The sequence below is a fragment of the Gymnoscopelus braueri genome (genome assembly GCF_963280865.1).
Source record: "Gymnoscopelus braueri genome assembly, chromosome: 15".
Lineage (NCBI taxonomy): Eukaryota > Metazoa > Chordata > Actinopteri > Myctophiformes > Myctophidae > Gymnoscopelus > Gymnoscopelus braueri.
Genome location: NC_137620.1, coordinates 30473992 through 30498522, shown reverse-complemented (window position 1 = coordinate 30498522; position 24531 = coordinate 30473992). Strand labels below are relative to the sequence as shown.

The 24531-nt window shown below is 41.0% G+C and overlaps 2 protein-coding genes across 2 annotated transcripts in view; one reads left to right on the top strand and one right to left on the bottom strand.

Annotated features, from left to right (window-relative positions):
• Positions 1–1050: 1050 nt before the first annotated feature.
• Positions 1051–5533, bottom strand: LOC308101167 (dynactin subunit 6-like). Its single transcript, XM_080450535.1, has 7 exons — positions 5478–5533; positions 4416–4480; positions 4011–4116; positions 3811–3899; positions 3587–3634; positions 2789–2931; positions 1051–2235 (listed from the first exon to the last, which is right to left on the bottom strand). The coding sequence occupies exons 1-7, from the start codon at positions 5510–5512 to the stop codon at positions 2134–2136; spliced, it is 588 nt and encodes a 195-aa protein (XP_080306661.1). The 5' UTR covers positions 5513–5533; the 3' UTR covers positions 1051–2133.
• Positions 5534–9054: 3521 nt separating this feature from the next.
• The window catches only part of sgcz (sarcoglycan zeta), a 41484-nt gene continuing 26007 nt past the window's right edge, over positions 9055–24531 (top strand). Inside the window, exons 1-2 of the mRNA XM_080450528.1 lie at positions 9055–9233; positions 22553–22750. Of these exons, the coding sequence (XP_080306654.1) occupies positions 9195–9233; positions 22553–22750 (237 nt within the window). The 5' untranslated portion in view covers positions 9055–9194. The remainder of the gene's footprint in view (positions 9234–22552; positions 22751–24531) is intronic.

The window sequence follows — 24531 nt, the reverse complement described above, 5'->3', positions numbered from 1 at the left end:
AAAAAGCCTAGACAGACCCCTGCTGTACACCACCGCTGAAATAATTAGCCCCTGGTTGATCTGGACTCCTTGTGGGATTGCACCGTGACACGTTTCAAATGAGTATTGGCAGCGCGTGACACCAGCTGTGGGCCACCTAGAGGGAGCCAGTGCACTATGCAGCGCCCTGCCCACAGAGCACAGTGACGCCCTGCCCACAGAGCACAGTGGGTCAGCTTCATGAGCAGTGTCGTCAAGCTGGCGTCATGGGAAGCTGCAGCAAACGGCGCACCGGATGATTCGACGTTGACGTCTGTAAAATGGCTTAGGTATTTAACCACATGAACCCTATAGCGTCCCTATTCTGAGGGCGAATATTTGGAAACAACAGCAGATCTACAAGCTCACAATGCGTAGTGTTGCTATCCGTTGTGAGCTGTCGACTGGCCATTTTCAATTAAGAGATTTGGTGTCGAGTTCAAAAAGGAGGGCGCCTAGTATATATACGTCAGGGACTATGTCAAGAGACACTGTTGGGATACAGACATTATTCAGCCCAATTGCAGCCACACCCATGTTTTGTCCATTATAATAAACCACACTATCTGTGGAATTCCCACTGTGCCACCAGCACCAATTTGGCAAGTCCTGGTGGGAGGACACCAGACCATTAACCCACAGAATCAGAAGATGTTCCTCTTTGGCACAGGGAATAATGCTCCATTTCATTACTGCTGTACGTAACATGTTTGTTTAATACTTTCAGTATTTACAGAATACTCTGTACCAATTTGTTGGCGAGGACAATAATATTCCTTAAACAAGAACTGACACTCTTCACAAGGGAAATGCACAACTCTGGATATGATTTTCCCCCCCCAATCTTGATAAGAGTTTGGTTATTATATTTTATATTTTTGGGTACAAATTCTATTCTATTTGAAGAGGATATCTTGAGTCAACTAACCAGACAATTGTCTTTTGTAAAGCCTGGATATTGTAGATCTTGTGAAATCATTGCACAATAGCCCCTCTTAGTGGATTCCATAAGAAGACGCAATGGGCACCTGGTTGTTTTTATTTGGCTATTATTTATTTACAGAAATCAAGATGAGCAAAATGAGGTATGAACACACCTGGAATTAAATTAAAAGACACATTGAACGTCAACAATTGGAAAATGAAAAAAAGAAATACTACCGAATAAATAAAGCAAAGATGTGCAACAAGTAAGCTATAGGAAATAAACCTCAATATCACATTGGTTCCCAACCTTTTCTGGATCAGGGCCAACTTGAAAATCTCAAAATTATTCACGGCCCACCTATCGGGACCACGTGGTCAGATGGATGGGCATTTTCAGAGCATGTTTATTCTAATGATGATCAATCAATCGATTGTGTTCCGGCTTGGATCAGTGGAACAGAGTAGCCTATACTTTAAGTTACTATTTATCGGTATCACAATGAAAATGAACTTTTTCGTTAACAAGAGAACAACAATTAACAACATTAATAAAACAATAAAATCTTAGTTTGCCAATTATTTGGGGGCCAAATTGCGATAACCTCACGGTGCTCTATCATACGATAACCAAACAATCATGTAGTGTAGTGTACCTGCTGTACTACTTTAGTCGTCATTATTAACTCTTGAGGCAAGGTAGTGGATTTAAGGGAAATACTGTGGTCGAAAAACGTCTATGAGGAATGCTAAAAGTGCAGGTGGAAGGCAATGGCATGCTTATGACAGTGTTTCTCAAACTTTGAAGGACCCCATTTGGTGCCTGTATTTGGTCGCGGACCCCCCCCCGCCACCATCTGAAGATATTTGGTGCCAGGAACCCCAAACAAGAGAAAAAAATCAATCAAGTCAAGATCTTTTTGAAAATAGCAGAACTACAAGCTGACAACGTGTCGTGAGCTTGCAGATCGTCTATTTAAAAAAATCTGATGTGTAGGCTATAGGTTTAAACTGGTTTAACTGAATTTGATGCTATATTAACTAATTTTGCAAGGGACCCCCTGGCCTGGAACCCCCTCAAGGACCCCTGGGGGTCCCCGGACCCCACTTTTGAGAACCACTGGCTTATGAGAGCAAAAGCAGTGCGTCGGGAGGGTTTTGAACATGGCACATAACGAGTTGGTCTCCAAGTTAGTTCCTGATAGGTGTAGTAGAGCTTCCTTTCACAGTCTTCTTCAAGTGGTGGTAGTTGGGCAGAATTTTCATGAGGAAATCTAGCTGCAGAGTCTGAGGCTAAAAGACAGAATTAAAGCATTCATCTACTTGTTGAGTCATCTGACACTCTTGTTCTGTTATTTCATCACAGGGCTATAAATTAGCTCAGTGGTTCCCAAACCTTTTTAGCTGAGACACAAAAGAACATTTTGTTCTAACCTCAGGACCCAAACGTACAAACATACATTATGAATTGATAACTTAAGCCCCATTTCAAAAATAGTGAAAATAGCTGATCTACAAGCTCACAGCGCGGCGCATTGTAAGCTTGTATCGGCTATTTTCACTATTTCTTGTGTTTTTTTTTTTTTTTATGGAATTATTTGTATTCTGAAATTGTATAAAATTTCAGAAATTCTTTTGAATTGTGATTTAGGCTAATGTATTTTTTTATTTCTGAAGATTAGATTTTTTTAATTTGTGAAAATCTCTTGAAATAATATTTATTGTATACGGTATAAAGTAAACGAGTCAAGACACATAAAAATGGGTCCCAAACTCAGTGTTTGGGAAACACTGACTTAATGAAAGTAATCAAGCAGCAAAGGATAAATCATAAAGGATGACACACCTGTGGTTTTTCCGTCTGTACCCGCCTCAAGCAGTTTGAGCCATAGATGACTGTGTTCTCCGACACGACCTCACACGTGTTCACCTGGCAACACGCTCCCACAATACAGCCACTGGTCAGGATCACATTTCTCCCAAGGTCCGCTGTGGGGAAAGGCCATGGTTGTATGTATGATTATTAAACAGATGTTTCAAAGAGAAATGGCAAATTATTTTAATGAAAATGTTACACACAAAAGGTGTAATTGTATCTAGACCAGGGGTCTTCAATGTTTTTTAGACCTCTTAGCTGAGAGAGATGAAGCAGGGACCACCCACTACATATTGTATAAATTGTGTTGCACATTAAACTTCATCACCTTTTCTATTAATATGCTGTATTCATGTTAATGTGTCACTTAAACCCTCAATACTTAGTGAAGTTGACCTTTGGCTCTATACTAGGTCTGCTCTGTTTTTCCCTCTACACCAAACCTCTTCACCAAAAATAGCCGATCTACAAGATCGAGCTTATCGTCTATTTTCGGCTAATGTTCCCCTCAATATAGGGATGCTAGGGTTAATGATAATAACTCATATTTGTTGTTGAGTACCCAAAGACGCTTTACATGGGGGGCATGAGAAAACAACAAATAAAAACAACTTTACTGTTGAAGTGGTCAATGTAAAAAAGGGGTTCATATCACACAAAGATTGGGCGACCCCACTGTAGTAACTCAGGGGACCCCCTCAGGGGTCCCGGACCCCCTGTTGAAGACCCCTGATCTGTAGGGATTATTCAGGGGCTAAAACGGTCTACCTTTGGACTCGATGACATTGTTGTCTCCAATCTTCAAAGCCTGAGAGACTTTAACATAGTCATTAAGGGTTTAAAACATCATATAGCGTATAGATTTTCAAATAATATATATATATATATATATATATATATATATATATATATAAAAACTATGAACAAATCACATTGTCCATGTGACAGACAGCCATTACAGACGATATATGCACTGTTCCCTATAAGGATACCACATCCAACTTCAAAGACATTGTTGGTCCCAATTGTCATCGTCTTGGGCTCAATCCCCTCCGTATCTGGCATGATATTTTCTGGATAACTTGAGATAAAAACAGTAGAACACATATTAGTGTATGGATGTTGATGCCTACAGCACCATGTGCTGGTACTAATAAGTAATAGTGACACATTGCATGTATTATAGGCCTACCTGTTAATAATGAGTGCCTGCTCCTCAATCAGATTTCCTTCACCAATAACAATCGGGCCTGCCTCAGCTATGATTCGCGCTTTAGGGTGAACAACAGTTCTAGCTCCTAAACAAAATAGAAAAATACAAATATTGTTTCAATCCATTTGCCAGTGGTGTAAAGTAACTAAGTCGTTTTTAGTTTTTTTTTACTTTACTGGAGTATTTCCAATTTTCAGTACTTTTACTTCTACTCCACATCTCAGAGGCAAATATTACACTTTACTGAACTGCATTTATTTGAAAGTAATTCAATATTGCAGTATTGATACTTTTACTTAAGTAACCAATCTGAGTACTTTTTCCACCACTGCCATTTGCAGCATTGCACAGTGAGTACAGATTACAGAATGAATGGTATCTCACCAATGGTCACATCCCCTCGAATTTCGCTTTCAACACACACTACAGCTCCAGCCGCAAATTTAGCACTGTAAAAAAATAAAAAGAGACATTATTTTAAACAGCATCACCTTTCATAGCAACTACAGTGTCATGGCTATATGAGCTAGCCCTGAAACATGACACATGTCTGTGTCATGTCATGACAGTCATGGATGAACTTCCCCTGGTGTTTGCACTTTCTCCATTTTCATCTACATAAATGTTCAGATTTCAAATATAAAGTACTTACCCCATGGCCACGGATGTTACAATTGTGTACGGGCCCTCAGAAGTACCCGTATCATCCGTATTGTTCAATAAAAAGCATTTTAATCCGATCGGTGGCCATTTCTTCCACATTTTCTATGCTTTCAACTACGTGGCCCTATCGGTTGGGAGGTGTATTGCACACTGATACACGTAACTCTGATACACCGATCGGATTAAAATGCTTTTTATTGAACAATACGGAAGATACGGGTACTTAGGAGGGCCCGTACATAATTGTAACATCCGTGGCCATGGATAAGCACTTTATATTTTAAATCTGAACGTTTATGTAGATGTACGGGCTAAAAAGGGAGAAAGTGCAAACACTATGTTTAAGTTCATCCATGACGGTCATGACAGATGACCGTCTTGGATCCATGGCCAGGGTTGCCAGATCTGCTTATTATAATTTCCCCGCAAGATTTTATTTGAAAATAGCCGATCTACAAGCTCATCGCGACGCGTTGCTTGTAGACGCTTGTAGACACGAGCTTGTAGATCTGCTATTTTCAAATAGCTGATGTATATGTTAAAGTGCTCATGTGGCCCATAGTTGCTTCTTTTGGGCTGGTTTTCCTAGAACTGGTTGCTTGTTTCTCTCACAGAATCTGGCAACACTGTCCATGGCTAGGCTACCAATGAGCCTGAATAGCTGCCCATCATGTCATACATGTTGTCCATAGCTTATGTTTTGAGAGAAGATAGATTAAAACGGAATTAAGTATTTCAAACTATCAACAGCAGCAGGTAAATAAAAAAAAAGCAACTGAGTACCTTTTCTGTGCAGCTTGTTTGTTTACGTCCGACATCCTCACAGTCACAATAATTGATCGGATCTCTCGACAATTGATTGTTGTTCCTATTCCTGGGTGTAACAAGCGAAGCTCGGTGTTGATTGTTTCTGTCTGACAACATCATCCTGGCTATTTGCTGCCCTCTAATGGATTGCATTTTTACTACAGCCAACTCCAGCGTAAAGTAACTAAAGTAGCCTACATTTGACTGATTGATTGATTGATGTACTTTATTTAGTAAGACATGAGAACATCAGTACATGGAAGTACAAATTCACAATACAAGGTCTACTAAACTGGGAGACTCATTAAGCACTGAGCTTGTTTGAGATCCCCATGCACACAAATCATGATGAAATTTACTCAAGTACTGTAACAAATTTTAGGTACTTTACTGGAGTATTTCCAATTTTCAATACTTTTACTTGTAGTCCACTACATCTCAGAGGCAAATATTGTTTATAACTTTTTACTCCACTACAATAATTTGGATTCTGCAGATGTGTAACATTACAAAAACCCAACACTGCCCCCCCCCCCCCCCCCCCCCGCACAAACATTTTAAAATGTCAATTTCCTGAAGATTTTACTATTATTTGTAGATTCATATGGATCTATACAGATGTAGAGAGCTGGCATTGGCATCCAACTAGTACAGGAATGGTTGTCAGCATCAGGACCATGAGAGATGGGTTGAGTGGCCTAATATTTACATGTTTTAAAAGTTACTGTAGGCTACCTTATATGAAGTAAAACCATTGGAGAAGACACAGTTTTGGTACCTGGTGATGTCTGTTTGAATATCCTTTTTGTATTTGGCCCCATACCCTGGCCTGAATATCACATGTTCAATCCTCTGCAACAGTGTAACTGTAACTGTACTTGCCCTTTACAAATAATAGCATATATAAATAAATACATTAAAATATTTAAAATAGTGTAAGTGAAGTAAAAAAAAAAATCTCTTTCTCTTTCATTTTTTTTTTACCATGATCCCTCTGTTTTCACCAAAACTTTGACATCATTTTCAGACTTTCTGGTCACTTTTTGCACCTTATGTCTAACCTCATGTATAGCCTAGATCTCTGCTCTTTTACGCTTTGTGTAGCCTATACAAGCTCTGGTCCATAGCATTAGAAGGAGTTCTCCTTATAAGTTAAGGAGAACTCCCTCTAACGCTATGGACCAGAGCTAATACAATACAGTAGAAATATGTTCTTTTGACATGACTTTCTGTCCCCCCTTCTTTTCTTTCTGAAAACTATGTAATGATGGAGCTTGCACCCACTTCTTGGGGTAAATAACTCTTATGTACCTGTACTGTACACAAGATGTAACAATAAAGTACAACCTTGAACCTTGAACCTTCTTTAAACCTGTAAACAGATTGACAACAAAACAGATTTTGATTCTGATTTTGTATTTATTAAATTTTAGTCAATATGATGCTTTAATAAAGTCATAGGCCTATCTACATGCCATGAGCAGTATTTAGAGAACATTGGGTACCAAATTAAAAAGTTGAAGCCAAAGCATAGTGTATAACACCCACCTCATTTGACTTATTCAATTTTTGTACAGGATATATCAAGCATAATTATTGCTAACCCCTATAACTATGTTCATTATACAGTATGTTTTGGTGAGTAATTCTTCCATCACTGATTTACTGCACTACCATGCTTCTTTCTACAATGTCGCCATTCCTCCTGTAGGGGGAAACATCCACCAACAGGACATAATAGAGCAGGTGGGTCAGGTGTACTGTTCAGGAGACTGGAGTTAAACTACAGGCCTAGTCCTTCATCTATGTCTCATATGCAGTGTATCATCATAATGTAGGTGTTTCACAATGTATCATAGCTACTGTAGGCGTTTCACAGTGTATCACATAGGCCTACTGCAGGTGTTCCACTCTGTTACCAGGTTATTTATCCCTCATTCGTGAGCTCTCAATGCCTAAATTGTAATTGTAACATTTTCATAAATTATGAAAATGTGATCATAAAATAGGCCTACAGACAGCCAATACGCAAAGGCTTAAGATTTCAATAATTGCTACAGATTGCTGCAAAACCTATGGATAGCCAGTCAACAAAACAATAAGTTGAAGGGTAAATTTAGGTCTGATAAAGATGTACCATGCATGTTCAAACCATGTATACTTTATATCATTTCAGACAATTTCCCAAGGAATACTTTTATTCTGCACTTTTTCACATTTGGGGGGGGGGAGGGGAATGCCCATTTCACATTGAGGAGCCCAGATTTGTCAGGTGCCCACTCTTCCTGTATCCAATGAGTTTCCTAATCTCTCTAGGATTAGAGTCAAAGAACCACCATTGGTATTTTAGCACCATTTTCCTATATATATTCAATCCTAACCCACCAAGGTGTTAAGTAGTAATGTCACATAATTTATAATTAGCTTACACATGATGTGGAGGATGACAGGAGAACGTGAGCGCTCCTCCCTGATGTGATGCGTGATGCGCGCAGCAGAAAGGAAGCTTTGCGCACCAAATCCTGCCCACAAACTCTGAATCATTTTGGAATGAGGAGCCGGGTAGGCAGTGAGAGAGTCTCTTACTGCAAGATTACTTCCGTGGCTTGCAACATGCTACTGCGGGCTCGTTTTGTTTTCTCTAACGCGTTGCTGCTATTTGTGTGAGTTTTGGAGGAGGTGGGTGACTGGGTGCATCATCGTGACTTCGGCGTGTAAACTGGTCCTGAAGCAGAAGTGCGCGCAGGAGGATGGAGAAACCTGTGTAACCGGGAAGACTCGCCCCAAAACATGGTCGCCCCCGTTTTTTTTCCTCGGACCGCTTGCCCAAATGTTTCTTGTATTCTTGTCTATTTGTTTTACTGAGGATAAGGTTAGACATAATGTTTAGGGTTAGGCATGGAATAAGGTTAGTTTTAGGCATAGTTTACTGAGGTTACGTTTAGGAATAACACAGTTAGTTTTAGGCATAGTTTACTGAGGTTACGTTTAGGAATAACACAGTTAGCTTTAGGCATAGTTTACTGAGGTTACGTTTAGGAATAATGTTAGGTTTTTAGGCATTGTTTTACTGAGGTTACGTTTAGGAATAATACAGTTAGTTTTAGGCATAGTTTACTGAGGTTACGTTTAGGAATAAGGTTAGATTTATGCAGTTTTACTGAGGTTACGTTTGGGAATAATGTTAGGTTTAGGCATTGTTTTACTGAGGTTATGTTTAGGAATAAGGTTAGGTTCCGTTTAGTTTAGGCATAGTTTACTGTAGCCATGGTTCACATGACGCTTGTATACGTATATGTCATGGTATGACAGTCATGTTTCAGGGCTAAGTTTACTGAGTTATACCAGGTGGCGATCGTTCCGAGGTCGCCGGATTTGCCCCGGGGCGACTGTGTTTTGGGGCGAGTGTTTTGGTATTCGCTTCAATTCCGAGGAACTACACTAGCCTACTATTAGCCTAGTTCCTTTGGTAACTGGTGGCGACTGGCGACGCAATGTCGCTTCGAATTCTATAGTTGCTATTTTACTTCGCTATTCGGTGTATAATTGTGAATGTTGAAACTTGAAAGCAGTAATCTATCCTTCCAAGATGAAAGTGAAGAGGTGCAGACATCCCACACGGAGGGCAGAATCTCACTCGGTCTGTTATTTCTATGAACTTTATGGAAACACGTACTGAGACTACATTGTAATATGGAACCGTCAACGACCCTTGATATTGAGGCCCTGAAGGTAAGATAACTTGCAAAACCCCTAACACATGAAAAATGCATGCATGCCCCAGAGTGCAGGTTTAATACAACTTAATGTGGTCAGAATTGTCATGTATTTGTTAGAGGACAACTTGGCTAAGTTTGTTTCATGGCTAGAAAGGCCTATTCTCTTTAGTCTAAATATCTAAAGTCTAAAAATCCTCTATCATAAAGCATATGCATGTACAATGTGTGATTATCATGCAATTTATTAAATGTAGTTTTTAGACTATAGTCTTTCAATGCAAGACATTATTGTATATTGTAGGCCTAGTAGCCTATAAATTACTGAGATAATTGCAGTTTGATTTCGCATCTGCTGTAATGACAGTGACACATCACTGCAACAGGTGCATCCTTGGAAAGGGATATAGGCTATTCCCATTAGGCTACAGCTTGCTCATTGTTGAGATTTGCATTGAGCTCAGGTTAGCTTATAATCATTCATGTTAGTTCATGTCTCCCTCTACTACTCCATGCTGACAGCCCTGCCATTCTCCAAGTGTTTTCCTTAAAGATTCAACACTCAAGAGTAACCTGTATGAATACTTAATCTACGAGATGCTTAATTTGCATTCAAGAGGAGAAAGTAGATAACCTCTGGATACAGTATAGCCTAACCCCCCAGTTCTCTCAGTACTGCAGTGCAAGTGAGAATCAGTGTCATGACATTAGCCCACAAAGCAACACTCAACTGTACTAGGTCAGTGGTTCTCAAAGTGGGGTCCGGGGACCTCCAGGGGTCCTTGGACTTAATATAGCATCACAGTAATCTTAACCTTTTATACTTCGGCTATTCAAAAATAGCAGACCTACAAGCTCATAGGTGTTGCTATGAGCTTGTAGATAAGGATAAGGATAATTCCTTTTAACAGGTCGTTCATGAAAGTCCTTGCGGTCTTGTTTCCAATGAGAACCTGTGAGCAATTGGGGTTAAGAGTCTTGCTCAGGGACAAATTTCATATCATCGGCACATATGCTGGGATAGCCTGGAATCGAACCTGGGGCAACCAGGGCCAGCTGGTTCCCTAGGCAGGCTCACTAACCACTCAGCTATGGCCGCCCCTATATCTGCTATTTTTGATAAAATCGTGAAAATGTATATATATATTTTTTTAAGCGAACATTTGTAACTCAAATCTTTGCTTCTGGGGGGTCCCTGGAACAAAAACATTTGAGATGGGGGTCCGCGGCTAAATACATATCATTTGGGGGGTCCTTGACATGAAAAAGTTTGAGAACCTCTGTTCTATAGGTAGCTGCTCTTGCTTGCCTTTCACACACCCTCTGGGTGGTATTGTTCTCCGCTTGGTGTGTATAGGTTAAAGCTTGTCTACAAATTAACAAAATGCTTCCCCATCACTCTAGGTTTAAACCATACTCCCACACACCCGATGTTTGCTTGTTAGCTGTCTTTTATATAGCTTATTTGTCCATTATCATCACATTCCATGTTCCAGTTACTTGTAGGCTACTTGTAGCTTATACAGTAAACTAAAGGCTGTTTTCAAGAATCCCTATTTGTTAAATCCCACAGGTATACAAGAGTACATTCTTTGGTTTTGGTTCCTTGACATAGTAGACGAAATATTGAGAAATAGCAATAAACAAAGTAGTAAATAGAAATCGTGTCCCTCAACCTTTCAAAGTTTAAAACTATACTGTTTGAAGTAATATAATGCTTTCATTCCTGTTGATTCCGGTCTGATCATTCTGCCAGTTCCCCTGAGTTCATCTGATGAATGCAAATTACAGCCACATGGAGAGCTGTCCAAAATGGCCCTGTTGGCTCTCTAAGGATTTTCTGGGGATTAGCAAGGAAAGCTAGTGTACTGAGGAGAAGAGTAGTCTTTCTGTTTACATCAGCAACTCATGGTCTTTTCACCATTGCCAATATCATCATCATCACTAAGAGAGGACCCTGCAGAGCTCCAAATGTCTGGGCCGGCCCATATAAGCAATAGCAAGGCTGGCTGTCTGAGTCTCTCGACACGTTGATGAGTGTTGCAAAAATCCTCAGTCAGCTCTCATTCAATTTACTGAAATGGTTCTCAAAGTGGGGTCCAGGGTCCCTTGGGGGGGGGGGGTCCAAATGGACTCTTACATGTCTGTAACTCAGAGAGTGTAGAAATAGACCTTTACGGGTCCATTTGGTTCCATTTCTACACTCACAGAGTTATGGGGGTGCTTGAAATTAGGAACAGGGTGCAGGCATGCCGTGCCAGTGGTTGTCAAATTGATATGTACGTCTTTAGCTGTGGAACCCCCATTTGAAAAGGGTTTGTGCAAGGGACCCTGTAAGAGACGATTTGTGTTGTTAAAACAACACATTTTCAAAACTAGAGGTTCGGGCCGCTATACGTGGCCCTCACACCTAGAGTTCGGGCCGCTACGTGGCCCTCACACCTAGAGTTCGGGCCGCTCTCAGAGTACCCATTGTACCCGTCTGTCTGTGTCCCTTTTATGCCCATATATGGAGATCTCTGTATCTGTCGGTCCTTGCCCCTTTTATGCCCCATATGTGGAGATCCCTGTTGTCCACAGGATATGCCCATATATGGGCATATCGGTTGGATCGGCGGTTCTGGACAACCGCATATCGAAACTGCTCAACGGCGAGCACCACACTCCCTTGAGTCCTTGCTGATTCACGTGCCGAGTTTGAGGTTGATTGGTCCCATATTATGGTCGTGTTGGGTTTGTTTATGGTTATGTCTGAGTCATAGTGACATAGACCATATTCACACGGCGGCCATATTGGAATTTAACATTGAAAGTGCCGCCACCCGGGGTGGCTACTTTCATTGACTTCATAGAAACATGGCCGCCGTGTGAATATGGTCTATGGTCGAGGTCCTGCCTGTATAGGGCGTATTGGGTTTGTTTATGGTTATGTCTGAGCCAGAGTGCAAATCTACAAGCTCACAACGCATTGCAGAATGGCTATTTTCGAATAGCCAAAGTATAAAAGGTTAAAGTGGTTAAAATTATTTTGAATCTATAGTAACTCATTTTGGTGGGGACACCCTGGAACCCCCTCAGGGACCACTGGGGATCCCCAGACCCCACTTTGAGAACCACTGTGTTATGCAATTGAAAATCCTCTCAAGAGAACCGCTTCAAGCTATACCTTGGCTTTTTTCCTTCTTCCCAATGTTCTTCAGAGGAGTCTCTGCATTGTGGTCTGATGCAACCTTTCTTTTGTGGTGACCTTATTGGAGATCTTTCATCTCCGCTCGTCCCATACTTACATAAGAGCTGCCGAAAGTGCACAGCCATCCATCGTCAAATAAAGGGCACACACAACAAAAGTTCAAACCATTGACAGACAAGCGCTGTATTGTGACTCCGTAGAGCTGATGCAGCCACTGAATCACTGAAGCCACCGAGTTCACGTTTTAGTCTACCAGCTATTGACAGCAAGATCTTTTGCACAGATCCATAATCATCAATCAGTGTAGTGTATGGCCTATCAATGAAGTGGAGTGCTTATTACATGTTATTACTATGTTGTTACATGTAGTTTCACTCTTCCCCTCAGACGTCTTTGTTGAATGTGTGATTTGGGGCTCTCAGACAGACTAAAGAATAAGAGTCACAATCAAGTGTGAGTGGGTGCTTAAAATGACAGGCTTCTGTCTTGATTGCGCCCATCTACTCAGTAAGGCTATAGTTCTATAAATGGAAGGCATGCAAGGTGGATGAGAATTGAGAGTGTGTAGTCATCATCAGTGGGTCTGATATGTTTCTCTACCTCCAGCTGAGGATGCAGGCCTCATAGGACGACTGTGGCACCAAGTGGCGCGAAGGAGCGAGCGCCGCCCTGGCAGCCAGTTCTGCTGATTAACATAATCAGACATTAATAACGTCTCATTTTCTTTCATTATAGGACGTTTCTCAGCGACGTTTTGCTGCCTCTGCAGCATGTCGCTGTTTGATCAAAAACAGCATGTGGAATATAACAACGCTAATTGGCGAAAATGAGGCATGCTGGGAAGGGACTGCTGGGTAATTGCGCGCTTTGGCTGGCTCCAGCTGTAGTGTACGTTAAAGCAGCCGAGGCACCGCCACCCCCACCCTCAAGCAAAACAGATGATGCCCCCTGTGAAAAGGAAAAAATATACCTGTTTTGGTTTCAATTAATGTTGTGTCGTAGTGCATATCTATGTGAAAGATCCTCATAAGAGATGGCCTTTTGCTCCTTGAAAAATGTGTAGGCCTATTACTGTAGAGGTGTTGGGCTTATAAATATAATTTGCATGTAATCAGAACTTGGCTGGCAGGAGATAAAACATCCGTGGCTTTGGAGAGAGTTTCAAGGTTCTCTACTAGTCCTATTTAGTTGATATTCCTCCTGAATCGATTTGAATATATTTGGAGGATTTCCTGAAAATCAGAGCCCCACTGCCCAAGCATGCCTTTTTTGATTGAAATTGACAGACACAGGATAATTACTGTATAGCACGGAGACATATATTTTCACTTGCTTGCATTGGGTTGGAGCCAGGAAAGATGTTCAAAAGGTTTGAAAGATTATAGTGCGTTTTTATTTTGATTTGCTGCATATGGCAATTTGTTTTTCACCTGTTGACTTATTCCTTGTTTGCCTACCCAGTATCTGTTTTGTTTGACTTGTTTGACTCAAATAAAGACAAAACAAGTAACAGATAAAAGTAACAGATTTTCAACTGAAAAAATATGGCCCATCACCTCACGTTATTCAGTTGAAAATCTGTTATTTTCATCGAGTGACCTATGACCATCCTACGACTCTTTAGTTACATATATTGACCGGATCAACCAGTGTTCACTGGTTTCCATAGGGCTCAGCCAGATGAGTGCAAAACTGTTGCTGACTTATTTAGCTGTCTTGCTCAGTACACAGGGGATGTTTGTGAGAGTCAGCTGTGGCCAGTTTGCTGAAATGACAGTTTGGCAAAACACCGCCCTTCCGGTATACTCTACTTTTCCTTTTAGTATTGTGTGAATAGCCAAGCGTCAGGAGGCGTGACTCAGCTAGAGTAATATATGCATTAAAACTCAAACTGCAAAGAAATCATAGGAACCACCAGCGCTGGGAACAGTGGGTTGCCATAGAAATTTGAAGTGCTGAAGTTTCCCCTGGCAACAGTGGTTTGAAAATAGACTTGAGTTGTCCTGTTCTGGCACGACTGTAAGCTAAAACTTTGGTCTCATGCCATTTCTTTTTTTTTCGTAAGAGTTATACACAATTGTGTTAACTCATGAGTGTCTCTCAAATTACAATTATCTATTGAAAAGAGGACCTCAAGCGGTGCTTACGCAGTCAGTAGTCAGAGCCCAGACTTCAGTGTGTCATTGTGTGGTAAAGTTAACCTTTGAATTAGTGGTTCTCAAACTTTTTTATTTCAAGGACCCCAAGCTTGATGCGATGTTTATCTGCAGGACTCCAATTTACACAGTAAAGTCCTCAGTGTTAATTTAACTCTGTGAGTGTGCAAATGGGGTTACAGACCTCTAACTCCTCAAGGACCCCAGGGGGTCCCCGGACTCCACATTACATACTAAAGCATGTAATGCTAGACCATGCTAGATATATGCTCTAGCTTAGCTCTGGAAAGTTTGCCCTGATGCCACTACACTGTAGCAAACTTTCCAGAGCTAAGCTAGAGCCTATAATCACATTAACAGATACAGTAGCCTACAATAGATTGCGTTTTGAAGTGCAAATTCTGTAATGCCAGAGGTTTGTGTTGTGGGAAACTGTGTGAATCAATCATGACAATTACTCGAGTGATCCGGCTCTGGAGTTTCTAACTTGCTTACTGGTCCTAAAGCACTCGCACCCACCTCTCATAATACTCTTGTCCCTCAACTGTATCGGTGGCTTAATTGGAATCAGTGACATTTCTAAGCCAGCGATATGGGTCATTTGTATTTGCTGCAAAGTCACAACAGCCATTTGTGAGGCATCTGCCAGCGCCAGTAGACGTGACCCGAACTGTCATCCCAAGGAAACACTCCCTGGAATATATTAAGCTCTGTAGTAGTAAGAGAAGTAGTTGTTGATTGCATATGCGTGGAGAGTATAGTACGCTATGTTGACATTGTTCCTTAGCTGGTTGTCCACATGTCCACATATTATTCATGAAATTCACGAAAAAAGGAATACAATTCAATAAAATGCCTGTCATTAACGCCCTAAAAGTAAAATGTCCTTATCGGTTTGATTTTCTGTTATTTATGCCTCTGCCATAAACAGCCATGGCCGGAGGCATTATATTTTCGGGTTGTCTGTCTGTCCGTCCGTCCATCCGTCCGTCCGTCCTTCCATCCTATTCTCGTGAACAATATATTTTAGGAACGTCTTCTTGAGGGAATTTGATTTGGCGTAAACGTCTACTTGGACTCGAAGATTAGAATTTGGTGGTAGTCAAAGGGCAAAGGTCACTGTGGTGTCACAATACATGTACCTTAAATCCCAAACTACCTGCCATCCAGGTTGGCCAAATATTACGAACCCAAATATATTTTTTTGTTGTGTTCAGCGGATTGAAGCTGGATGGGGAGTGGCTTTGTCACTGTGCTAGCGACCCCAAGAGCTGTCTGTGGGGGGTGTTGAATGTAGGAAGGAGGTGTTACGTCCTCCCGGTGGGGGCTCCTCACTGGCACGTGAGCCGATACGGTACAACAACAGTGGCTGGCAGCACACAAATGTGTGGGGACGATTAAATGGCATAACTTCAACTGGTTACATTTCTGTTCTGGTCTTAATGAGCCATAAGCACTATTAGATTGTGTGTAATATGTGTGTCAGTACTTTTATAATGACTAGTAATCTCTAGCTCAACAGCAGTTTCACACAGCAGCTACATTAATTGAGATACCTCAGACTTTAAGGAGTTAAGCGTGTTAAGGAAGATAATTTGTCACTGGTGTAACCTTGGGCAGAAAACTCACTGAGCTAAGGGGTCCTTGCTATGCCACTGTTAATGAGGGCCTGCTAGGAAAATGGACAAGCTAATAACGCCTGGCGTCGGTGCTCTATGCTAATGACATGCTAAGTAACATAGCATGTGGGGTGTGGACTCTGACTTTTGAGTTATGCATGCATGATTAACCACTTAATTTAAACCCCATATACTTAGTTGACCGGAGTCACCCAGGGGTCTATACTAGGCTCCTTCATGTTTTCGCTCTGCACAAAATATCTTCAACACGTTGCGATGCGTCGTAAGCTTGTAGATCTGCTGTTTTCGCCGAATGATTGCCCCAGAACAGGGACTCTAGGGTTCATGTGATTAATACTTAATTAACCATTCCTTTGAGGAAAACAGCAAACATATGCCGCTAACTCATGGTGATAGCACTTGATACTAACATGGGACATTAAACTCCTAACCCCATTATAGCATGCTAACGAATAGAAAGCCTGCAGTTCCTATTAGCTTGGATTCCCCATGGATGATGTCACTGGTAGGCGGATATCTGAACTGTACACAGCCTTCCTCTGAGACACAGACGGAGTAGACAAAAATGGTACCATATAATACTGAGCATTAGTGAGGACCAAAATATAAAGATAGGTTGAAAACGGGTGCAGTCGTCCTTTAATCACAAAGTCAGAGGGAGCTAAGTTAGGCTCGAACCGGGAACCGTCCAATTCCCAAGCAGCCATTCTACTGCCTGAGCCACGGAAAGTGCAGGAGGACAGCCTGTCCGGGTATAAATTCATCCACAGATTCATAGCCTTGCAGCCTGTGATGCTTAGTTAAACCCTGTCAAACGTTGGTCACGAATGGCTGGAGAACAGGTCTGCTGACGCTCGCCTGGATGACCACACCTGACAGTCATCAGCCCCTCTGATCTCAGATCAGAGTCTGTGTCTAGTAGTAGGTTCTGAACCCTTTCAAGGACTTGAGAGTAAAGTCGACCTGACACACTGTCCCAGCCATGACCTCCTTTTTACACTCAGTGGAAGACACAGTCCGCCCTTTCATTTGTTTAGGACGTGAAATTTGATATGGGAAATAATGTGGTCGAAAGATGACCTTCTATGAAGGTTAGAATAAATAACACTGCGCACTGACATGAGTTCAGATCTGGCCATGGCCAAGTTATTCCCATCTATTTCACATGATTTGCTGTAAGCTGGGAAGAGGATCTGAGGACTCAGTGCCCACTACTTTCTCAGTCACTGATTATTACTGATTAGACTTACTCTGGAAGCCCATTTTTGCGTCTCAATAAAATAAATAAATGTCTGGCATGTTTTTTTGTGTTCACAATTCAGAATTTACTGTATAGCTCAGTTTTGTATCTAATGTGGCTTCATATCTCAGAATTCTGAGACCTGTGACTGAGTTGCATCAAGAAAACTATAATAATATAAAGTCAGAAATTGGCAGAAAGAGTTCACACAATTCAAGTTTTTTTTTGTGGTGAAAATTAGCTTCTACATCAGTGGTTCTCAACCTTTTTTCATTGGAGCCCCCCCTTCTTCCCTATACTCATATGACAAATTGCAATTCTAAAAGTTCACAACGTGTCACATTGCAACTGTCACGGTCTGAGTCAGGGCAGAATGTAGGACCCAAGTGCAGGAGAGACAGAGGCTGAACAGGTCGGTTTAATGAACACAAAAGGTAGGAATACAAACTATATGGAACTGAAACCAAGAAATACATGTACAAATCATAGGTACAAATAGACAATCAACTAGCAATGACATAGGGCAAACACAGGGTTAAATAGACGGGAAATAATAAGACACAGGTGAACTCAACAGACAATCAACACTGGGATAGGCTGGGGGACTAAGAGGACACAGGAGGAGAACGAGACTAATCAAACGGGAGGTGAGACAAGACAGGCAACAGTAACTAAGCAGAACAGGAAACAATACAACAAAACAAAGGCACAGTACATCAGGGCAAAAGGCAACAACAGAGTAACATAAATACAAATGGAACGATACAACAGAGGAATGGACTAAACAGGCCTAAGAAGGGTCCAATACCATATAAGGGCAGTCAAGGGCTAAATAATAAAGACAAAGTCCAAGGCCCGAGGAGCGGACTGTGAACTTGTAGATCTGTTAATTTCTTTAACAATGTTAGTGTGCTTCATAATGATGTTACATGTATGATTTTGTGCAACATGTATAAAATGTTGGACTACTTCCAAATAAACGAGGCCTCATACGCCCCTGTGATCTTTGACGCTCCCCCAGACCCCAGGCTGCCATAGATTACTACATGTGAAACATGTACTCTTTCAAAGGCTGATGGTCACGATTCATGAGACATCATTGTTGGCTGAAAAAACAGCATGTTGGCTATGCTGCAGTAAGCCATCCTGAAATCCAGAATGATTCCTTTTTTCTCACTTCGCTACTCAGTCTGGCCAGGGTCTTATTTGACTCGTATTTATAGACGTCACCAATTACGTAGGCAAGTCAGGAAGTGACTCGAGTTTTACATTGGAAAAACACTGGTCCCGCCCCCCTCCACAGACCAATCAGAAGCCGCGGGCCGTTTTTTTTCTCCCGTTTGTGCACGTCCAGCCCCATGGAAATAGGAGGTTTGCCAGACTGTGAAGCGAAGTGAGAAAAAAACCTGCTGTCATTCATGGTGACATTCTTTGTGGACATAGGTATCTGGTTCAATAACGTCAACGTTTAATTAGCATTGAAAACAAAGCTGTGGCGCCTCGTTATTATATCCATATAAATTACCTTTAGGGATGTATTGGGCTGTTCATACATGAAATATGACATTCAGAAATGTCAAAGCACGTGCTTTCTTGTACTGTAAAAACGGCATTGTTTAAAGGTATTTGCCCATTTAGTGAATCTTGTAACTTCGCCTAGAGATGTCTGATACAACAAGGAAGAGCAAATACCTTCAACCTTTAACTAGACCTTTGGCTTTGGCACATTGGTTCTTAGTGGTACTTTTGTCTCTGGTTTCCTTGTGCAGCTCGTTGCGATCTATCTCCCCCATGATTGATCACTAACATGTCGTCAGTGAATCATGACTGATGATTCTTATTTTCTGCGTCGGCAGGATAGACACCTTTTGTTGAGATGGAAACTCTGATGTGGTGACTGTGTTAATAAAATCAAGTCACCCAGATAACCTTGTCTGTTGGGTGCAGAGCTTGATGGATTACTCCATCAAGTAAGCGTGTGTATAGTGCCAGTGTATCGGTATTCGACCAGGAAGAAATAAATGAGGGAAATATCAATCTTACATTAGTAGTAAATGGTAATAAGTCTGGGTGATATGGACAAAATCGAATGTCACAATATTTTTGATCAAATGCCTCAATATTGTAACGATAGTGGGGATGACTATTAGTACTATCAAAGGGATAGTTCACCCCCAAATTGACTTTTTTTCTATCGATTAGTCACTTCATGGATATTATTTAGTTTTTGTCGTATTCCTAAGCCAATAATTTGATGACCGGCAGCGGTTCCGGTAGGAGGAGACACAAAGAGTCTCCTTTGTGTCTCCTACCAGAACTGCTGCCTACCTGGTCATCAAATTATTGGCTTAGGAATGCGGAAAAAAATTAATGAATTCAAGTCTCCATGGGGTGACTAATCGATAGAAAAAAAATGTTTTTTTTTGGGTGAACTATTCCTTTAACATTTATTGATAATTAATACAAAATAATAACCAAATGAATAAAGGCAAATAATAGAACAGCTAGAACAGTCAGTTAGTACTTCACGTAACAGTAATGCCTTTACACTTTTAACCACATGAACCCTAGCATCCCCATTATGTCATAATAGGGCAAAAACAGCGAACGTTTAGCAAAAATAGGAGATCTACAAGCTCACACTGTGAGGGGTTGTGAGCTTGTATCTGTATCCAGATAGAAAATCACACAAACACACAACAGTTTAGTTGGACACACACAAGCAGGCAACCAGAATATCAAAGGCACACATCCATTTCTCTGGATAGATTATTACACAATACAGTACTGAGTACTGTCAGGTTCTGTTTGACTCGTCGCCAGACATCATTGAACCATTTCTTACACTGAGCAACGCTTCTCATATAGGACTAGTGCCAGACACATTGACTGCATTTATTATTATATCCTTTTACATCGTCTGCTGTTGCTGGTCTGTTTGACGTGCGGTAGATTTGTTGTTGATGTCCCTGCACCTCCCGCAGAACATCGGCGTGGGTGAAATTAGATTTCTGGCCTTTTCTTGCACGACTCTGTAAGTTTACCAGTATGTTGTTGCACTCACAGTGCACAGCTGCTCCAGCAACCTTGACCATTTGGTTATGACTGAATCCACTTGCAACACAGCCACTGATAATATATTCAGCCAATCCAACACACCTTCCCACACTTCACTGCTGCTACTCACCAATCCATAAAATACCAAAAGTCCATCGCCATACTCCACCCACCATGCCGTTGACTGCGCTTCATGCCGGGTTCACCTGTTTCCCCAAAATAGGGCCCTAAACGGAAGCACTATAACTATAGCCTCGATCTCCAGGCTTTTATTTTCCTTCGCGTTTTTTGCTAAAAAATAAGAGCCTGGACCAGCCTGTTGACGTTCCTGGCATAGGAAGTGTTTCATTTCCCAGACCAACCAGAGTGCAGTGGGCGTCGCTCCAAATGTCGTGACGTCAGGGCTCTCAATGCTGCACATTGGGGGAGGAGGAGGGGGGCGGGGCGGGGGCTGACGGACAGATCGGTGAACCAATGGGATCCCGCAGAATTTTTCTCAGGAGATTTTTAACCCGCCCCTCTAGACCAGATATCAGACCCGTTAGGGCAGCCTACTATAACTATAACTATATCGTTCACCACGTCGTTATAGTGGTGGTGTGGACTCTGCCATCCACTTGAGTTAGAACAATAGCTTTATAGTAATAATGTAGAAATGGATTTGGATAGATGCATTTAGTTGAATTAACAATCAAGATTTCACTTTGTAACTTCTCTCATTTGCCACGCATGCATGAATGTATTTAATTGCAGCAGAATTATGAAATATAATTTTGTGAACTGCTCTATCCATCATGTGTCTGATGATACAGTAATCACTGCAGCTTGTGACAAGCTTTGTCATGATGAGAATGAGTTATGAAGCCTGCATAATGACTCCTCTGCATGTCTTATGCCCAAGTATAAAATTACTTCTTGACCTGTGTTCCTGCAAATAGACTTCTATCCATTAGGACTCGGTGCGCCTAACCCAACTCTTCTTTTTATTTGTGTTTTATTTGATTCTTCTTCAATTCCTGTCCTTAATTCTGCACCACACAATTCCTTTATTTTCTTGTATTGTTGTATTAACTAATGAGCAGTTGTGGACAAAGTACTCAACCATAGTACAACAATAACAATGACTGAACAGACCAACAAAATAAACAAGTGACATACCTTGTGCGCCTTCTGCATAGAATATCTAGGAGTGTTATGTTCTTTTTTATCTTATTTATCTGCATTTATATTTTGTAGACTCTTCTTGGCAGAAAGACCTCCTTTCACCTCTGAAAATGTTTGTTATGCCCTTTTCAAACCCAACAGGTGAACTCAATGCTGCTGTGATTAGTGTCACGTGATATCTGCCCCTTCCACAGACCACATAATGACCTGAACAGTAGAAGGCAGTATATTATAACAATACAGTATGTCACCCAAAATAAACAATGTTCATGACAATGTTTTCATATTTTCAGAAAAAGAAAAAACCCCACAAAATTCTACCCAACTCTGGGACAGCTACATACATACTCAACTAAAGTACAGATACTCAAAACCATTTCGTTACTGTCCACTAAGGAGCAACCACTAAGTTTAACCACTTAAACCTCTTATACTTTGTTGACTGTATAGTCCCCCAGAGATCTATAATAGGCCCCCTTCTTTTTCCCTCTACACCTGACCAAATCTCTACACAGAAAATTGCATTTAGCTTCTTTTACATGTATTAGTAGTGACAAATAAAAATATCTTGATTCTTGATTCCAGAAAGTAGCCAATCTACAATGGGTCCATGTGGTTAATTCCTTGAATGTGCAAACCCTAGTATGTGAATGAAAAATGGATCCTGATTCTAATAGACATTGCGTGCGCGAAAATCTTTCGCGGTTTTGGTCGGGTTTTGGGTTTTTTTTGTCACCTAAATTCGGTTTATTCGGTTCACCTAAGTTCGGTACCAGGGGGGAGGGGGAGCGGCCGCACCCACCGCACCCCTACTTCCCGCGGTACTGGACATTGTTTGCAGTCCGGTCATGTCGTTAACAGCCTCCGCGTCCTCTGGTTGTGTTCCAGCTGACCCAGGAGCAGTACATGCTGGCATCCCAGGCCCTCCACCTTCAGCGCCCCGGCTGTGAGGCCGGTGTCTACCCGGTGGGTCTGTACGGCTGGAGGAAGAGATGCTTCTACTTCTTCTTGCTGCTGCTGCTGGTCATCATGATCGTCAACCTGGCCCTTACCGTCTGGATCATAAAGGTCATGAACTTCACAGTGGTGAGTATATATAGACCAGGAGGATCAGAATGTTTGAATGTTTGTAAACAAACGGGTATTTCCGGGTAGAATGTCAAGTGTCCAGTGGTGGAAAGTAACTAAGTACATGTACTTTACTTGAGTAATTCCAATTTCCAATACTTTTACTTCTACTCCACTACATCTCAGAGGCAAATATTGTACTTTTACCCCACTACAATCATTTGAAAACTTTAGTTACTAGTTACTTTTCAGATATAAATTATGATATTATGAAACATACATTAACCACTTTAGCCCTATTTTATACATAGACTATTTGAAAATAGCCGATCTACAAGCTCACAACGCGTCACATCGCGACGCGTTGTGAGCTTGTAGATCTGCTATTTTCAAACATTTTAGTCATTTTACTTTTGGTACTTTAAGTACATTTTGATACCAATACTTTTGTACTTTTACTCAAGTAGCTTTTGAATTCCGGACTTTGACTTGTAACAGAGTACTTCTGCATTGCAGTATTGATACTTTTACTTAAGTAAAACATTTGAGTACTTTTTCCACCACTGCAAGTGTCCAGAACGCTATGTCTAGTTTGTCAACCTGTAGATATTTAGAGCAAAATAATATATTTCCAATAGTCAATAACAATATCATAAGTGTGCTGATTTTCCCAGAAATAAGGTTAATGAATAACACTGCTGCCGGCGTTATCTACCCAGAAATAATGTTTTGGTTGTGGTGATGTCATGATGATTGGGTCTATAGGGAGGCATGGTGTGTTTCTGGAATGCATTTCACTGTGGACATTTCTTAGGAGACAGTTGGTTACGGTTAGTGGACTATACTGGTGTCAATACATGTCATTGTCTATTTACAGCTTTGGCCATGTATCGTGCATGAAAATAGACATTAGACAACTTAAACCCTATGTGATTTGTTGACCGGGGGCCCTCAGGGGTCCGCTCCTTTTTCCCTCTACACCAATCTCTTAATTTTTTTAAAGCAATGACAGTGTTGTCTAGATATGGACTACTGTAGTTGTCCCTTATCTCCCTTATCCACCTTTAAGCTTTCTATTGCTCCGTGCCTTTCATACCTGTGTTGTTTCTTTAATGAATAACTTCAGATTAATAATGTACCATGGACAAAAGTGTGGGTGGTCTTCTGCAGTTATGTGGTGGTGATACTTAATAGGCACTGTTGACTGAAATTGAATCAAACTCTAAGAAGGATTCTTGAATTGTCCATGGGCATGTAAATCCCTCGTATGAGATTAGCACATAAAAAATAGAATTCAATAATAAACACCCGGCCACCAAAAGAAAAAGAAAAGAAAGAAAAACGATTCAGTTTTTTTTTTAAAGTATTAATGGACCGTGAGCTAAAATTTGCCTAAAAGAAAATCTGCCTTCAAATTGATCTTTAATCCATTCTCAAAACAGTGCAGTGTGGATTTCATAAATATATCTCATTAACATGGCAAAATGGATTACACATCAAAAGAGAAGAAATCAAAATGAGCCAAACCAAGCTCTTATTTATTTATTTCTTCCCAATTTGTGTTTTTTTTCTCTCCCTCTAAAGTGACTATAAAACAACTGTTTCAACACATCAAAGGACTGCGGAATATACAGCGCGTGGGTTTCTTTCACAAGGTTGAGCAACAGTATATGTCAACAATGCTAATTTTAGATACATGCTATTATATAGGTCAAGTATAGATTTTCAATTATACGGATACAGGCACCTTATTGTTGACCTTAATACAAAGCCTGATAGGAAGAATGGCATCCATGCCA

What these genes read in the sequence shown, in the direction of transcription:
- LOC308101167 (XM_080450535.1), bottom strand. Translation starts at nt 5,512, where the DNA reads ATGTCGGACGTAAACAAACAAGCTGCACAGAAAAG. An exon ending in TGTCTTTGAAGTTGGATGTG is followed by an intron (nt 3,635 to 3,810) that starts GTATCCTTATAG and finishes ACTATGTTAAAG; the next exon opens with TCTCTCAGGCTTTGAAGATT. An exon ending in CAATGTCATCGAGTCCAAAG is followed by an intron (nt 2,932 to 3,586) that starts GTAGACCGTTTT and finishes CTTTCCCCACAG; the next exon opens with CGGACCTTGGGAGAAATGTG.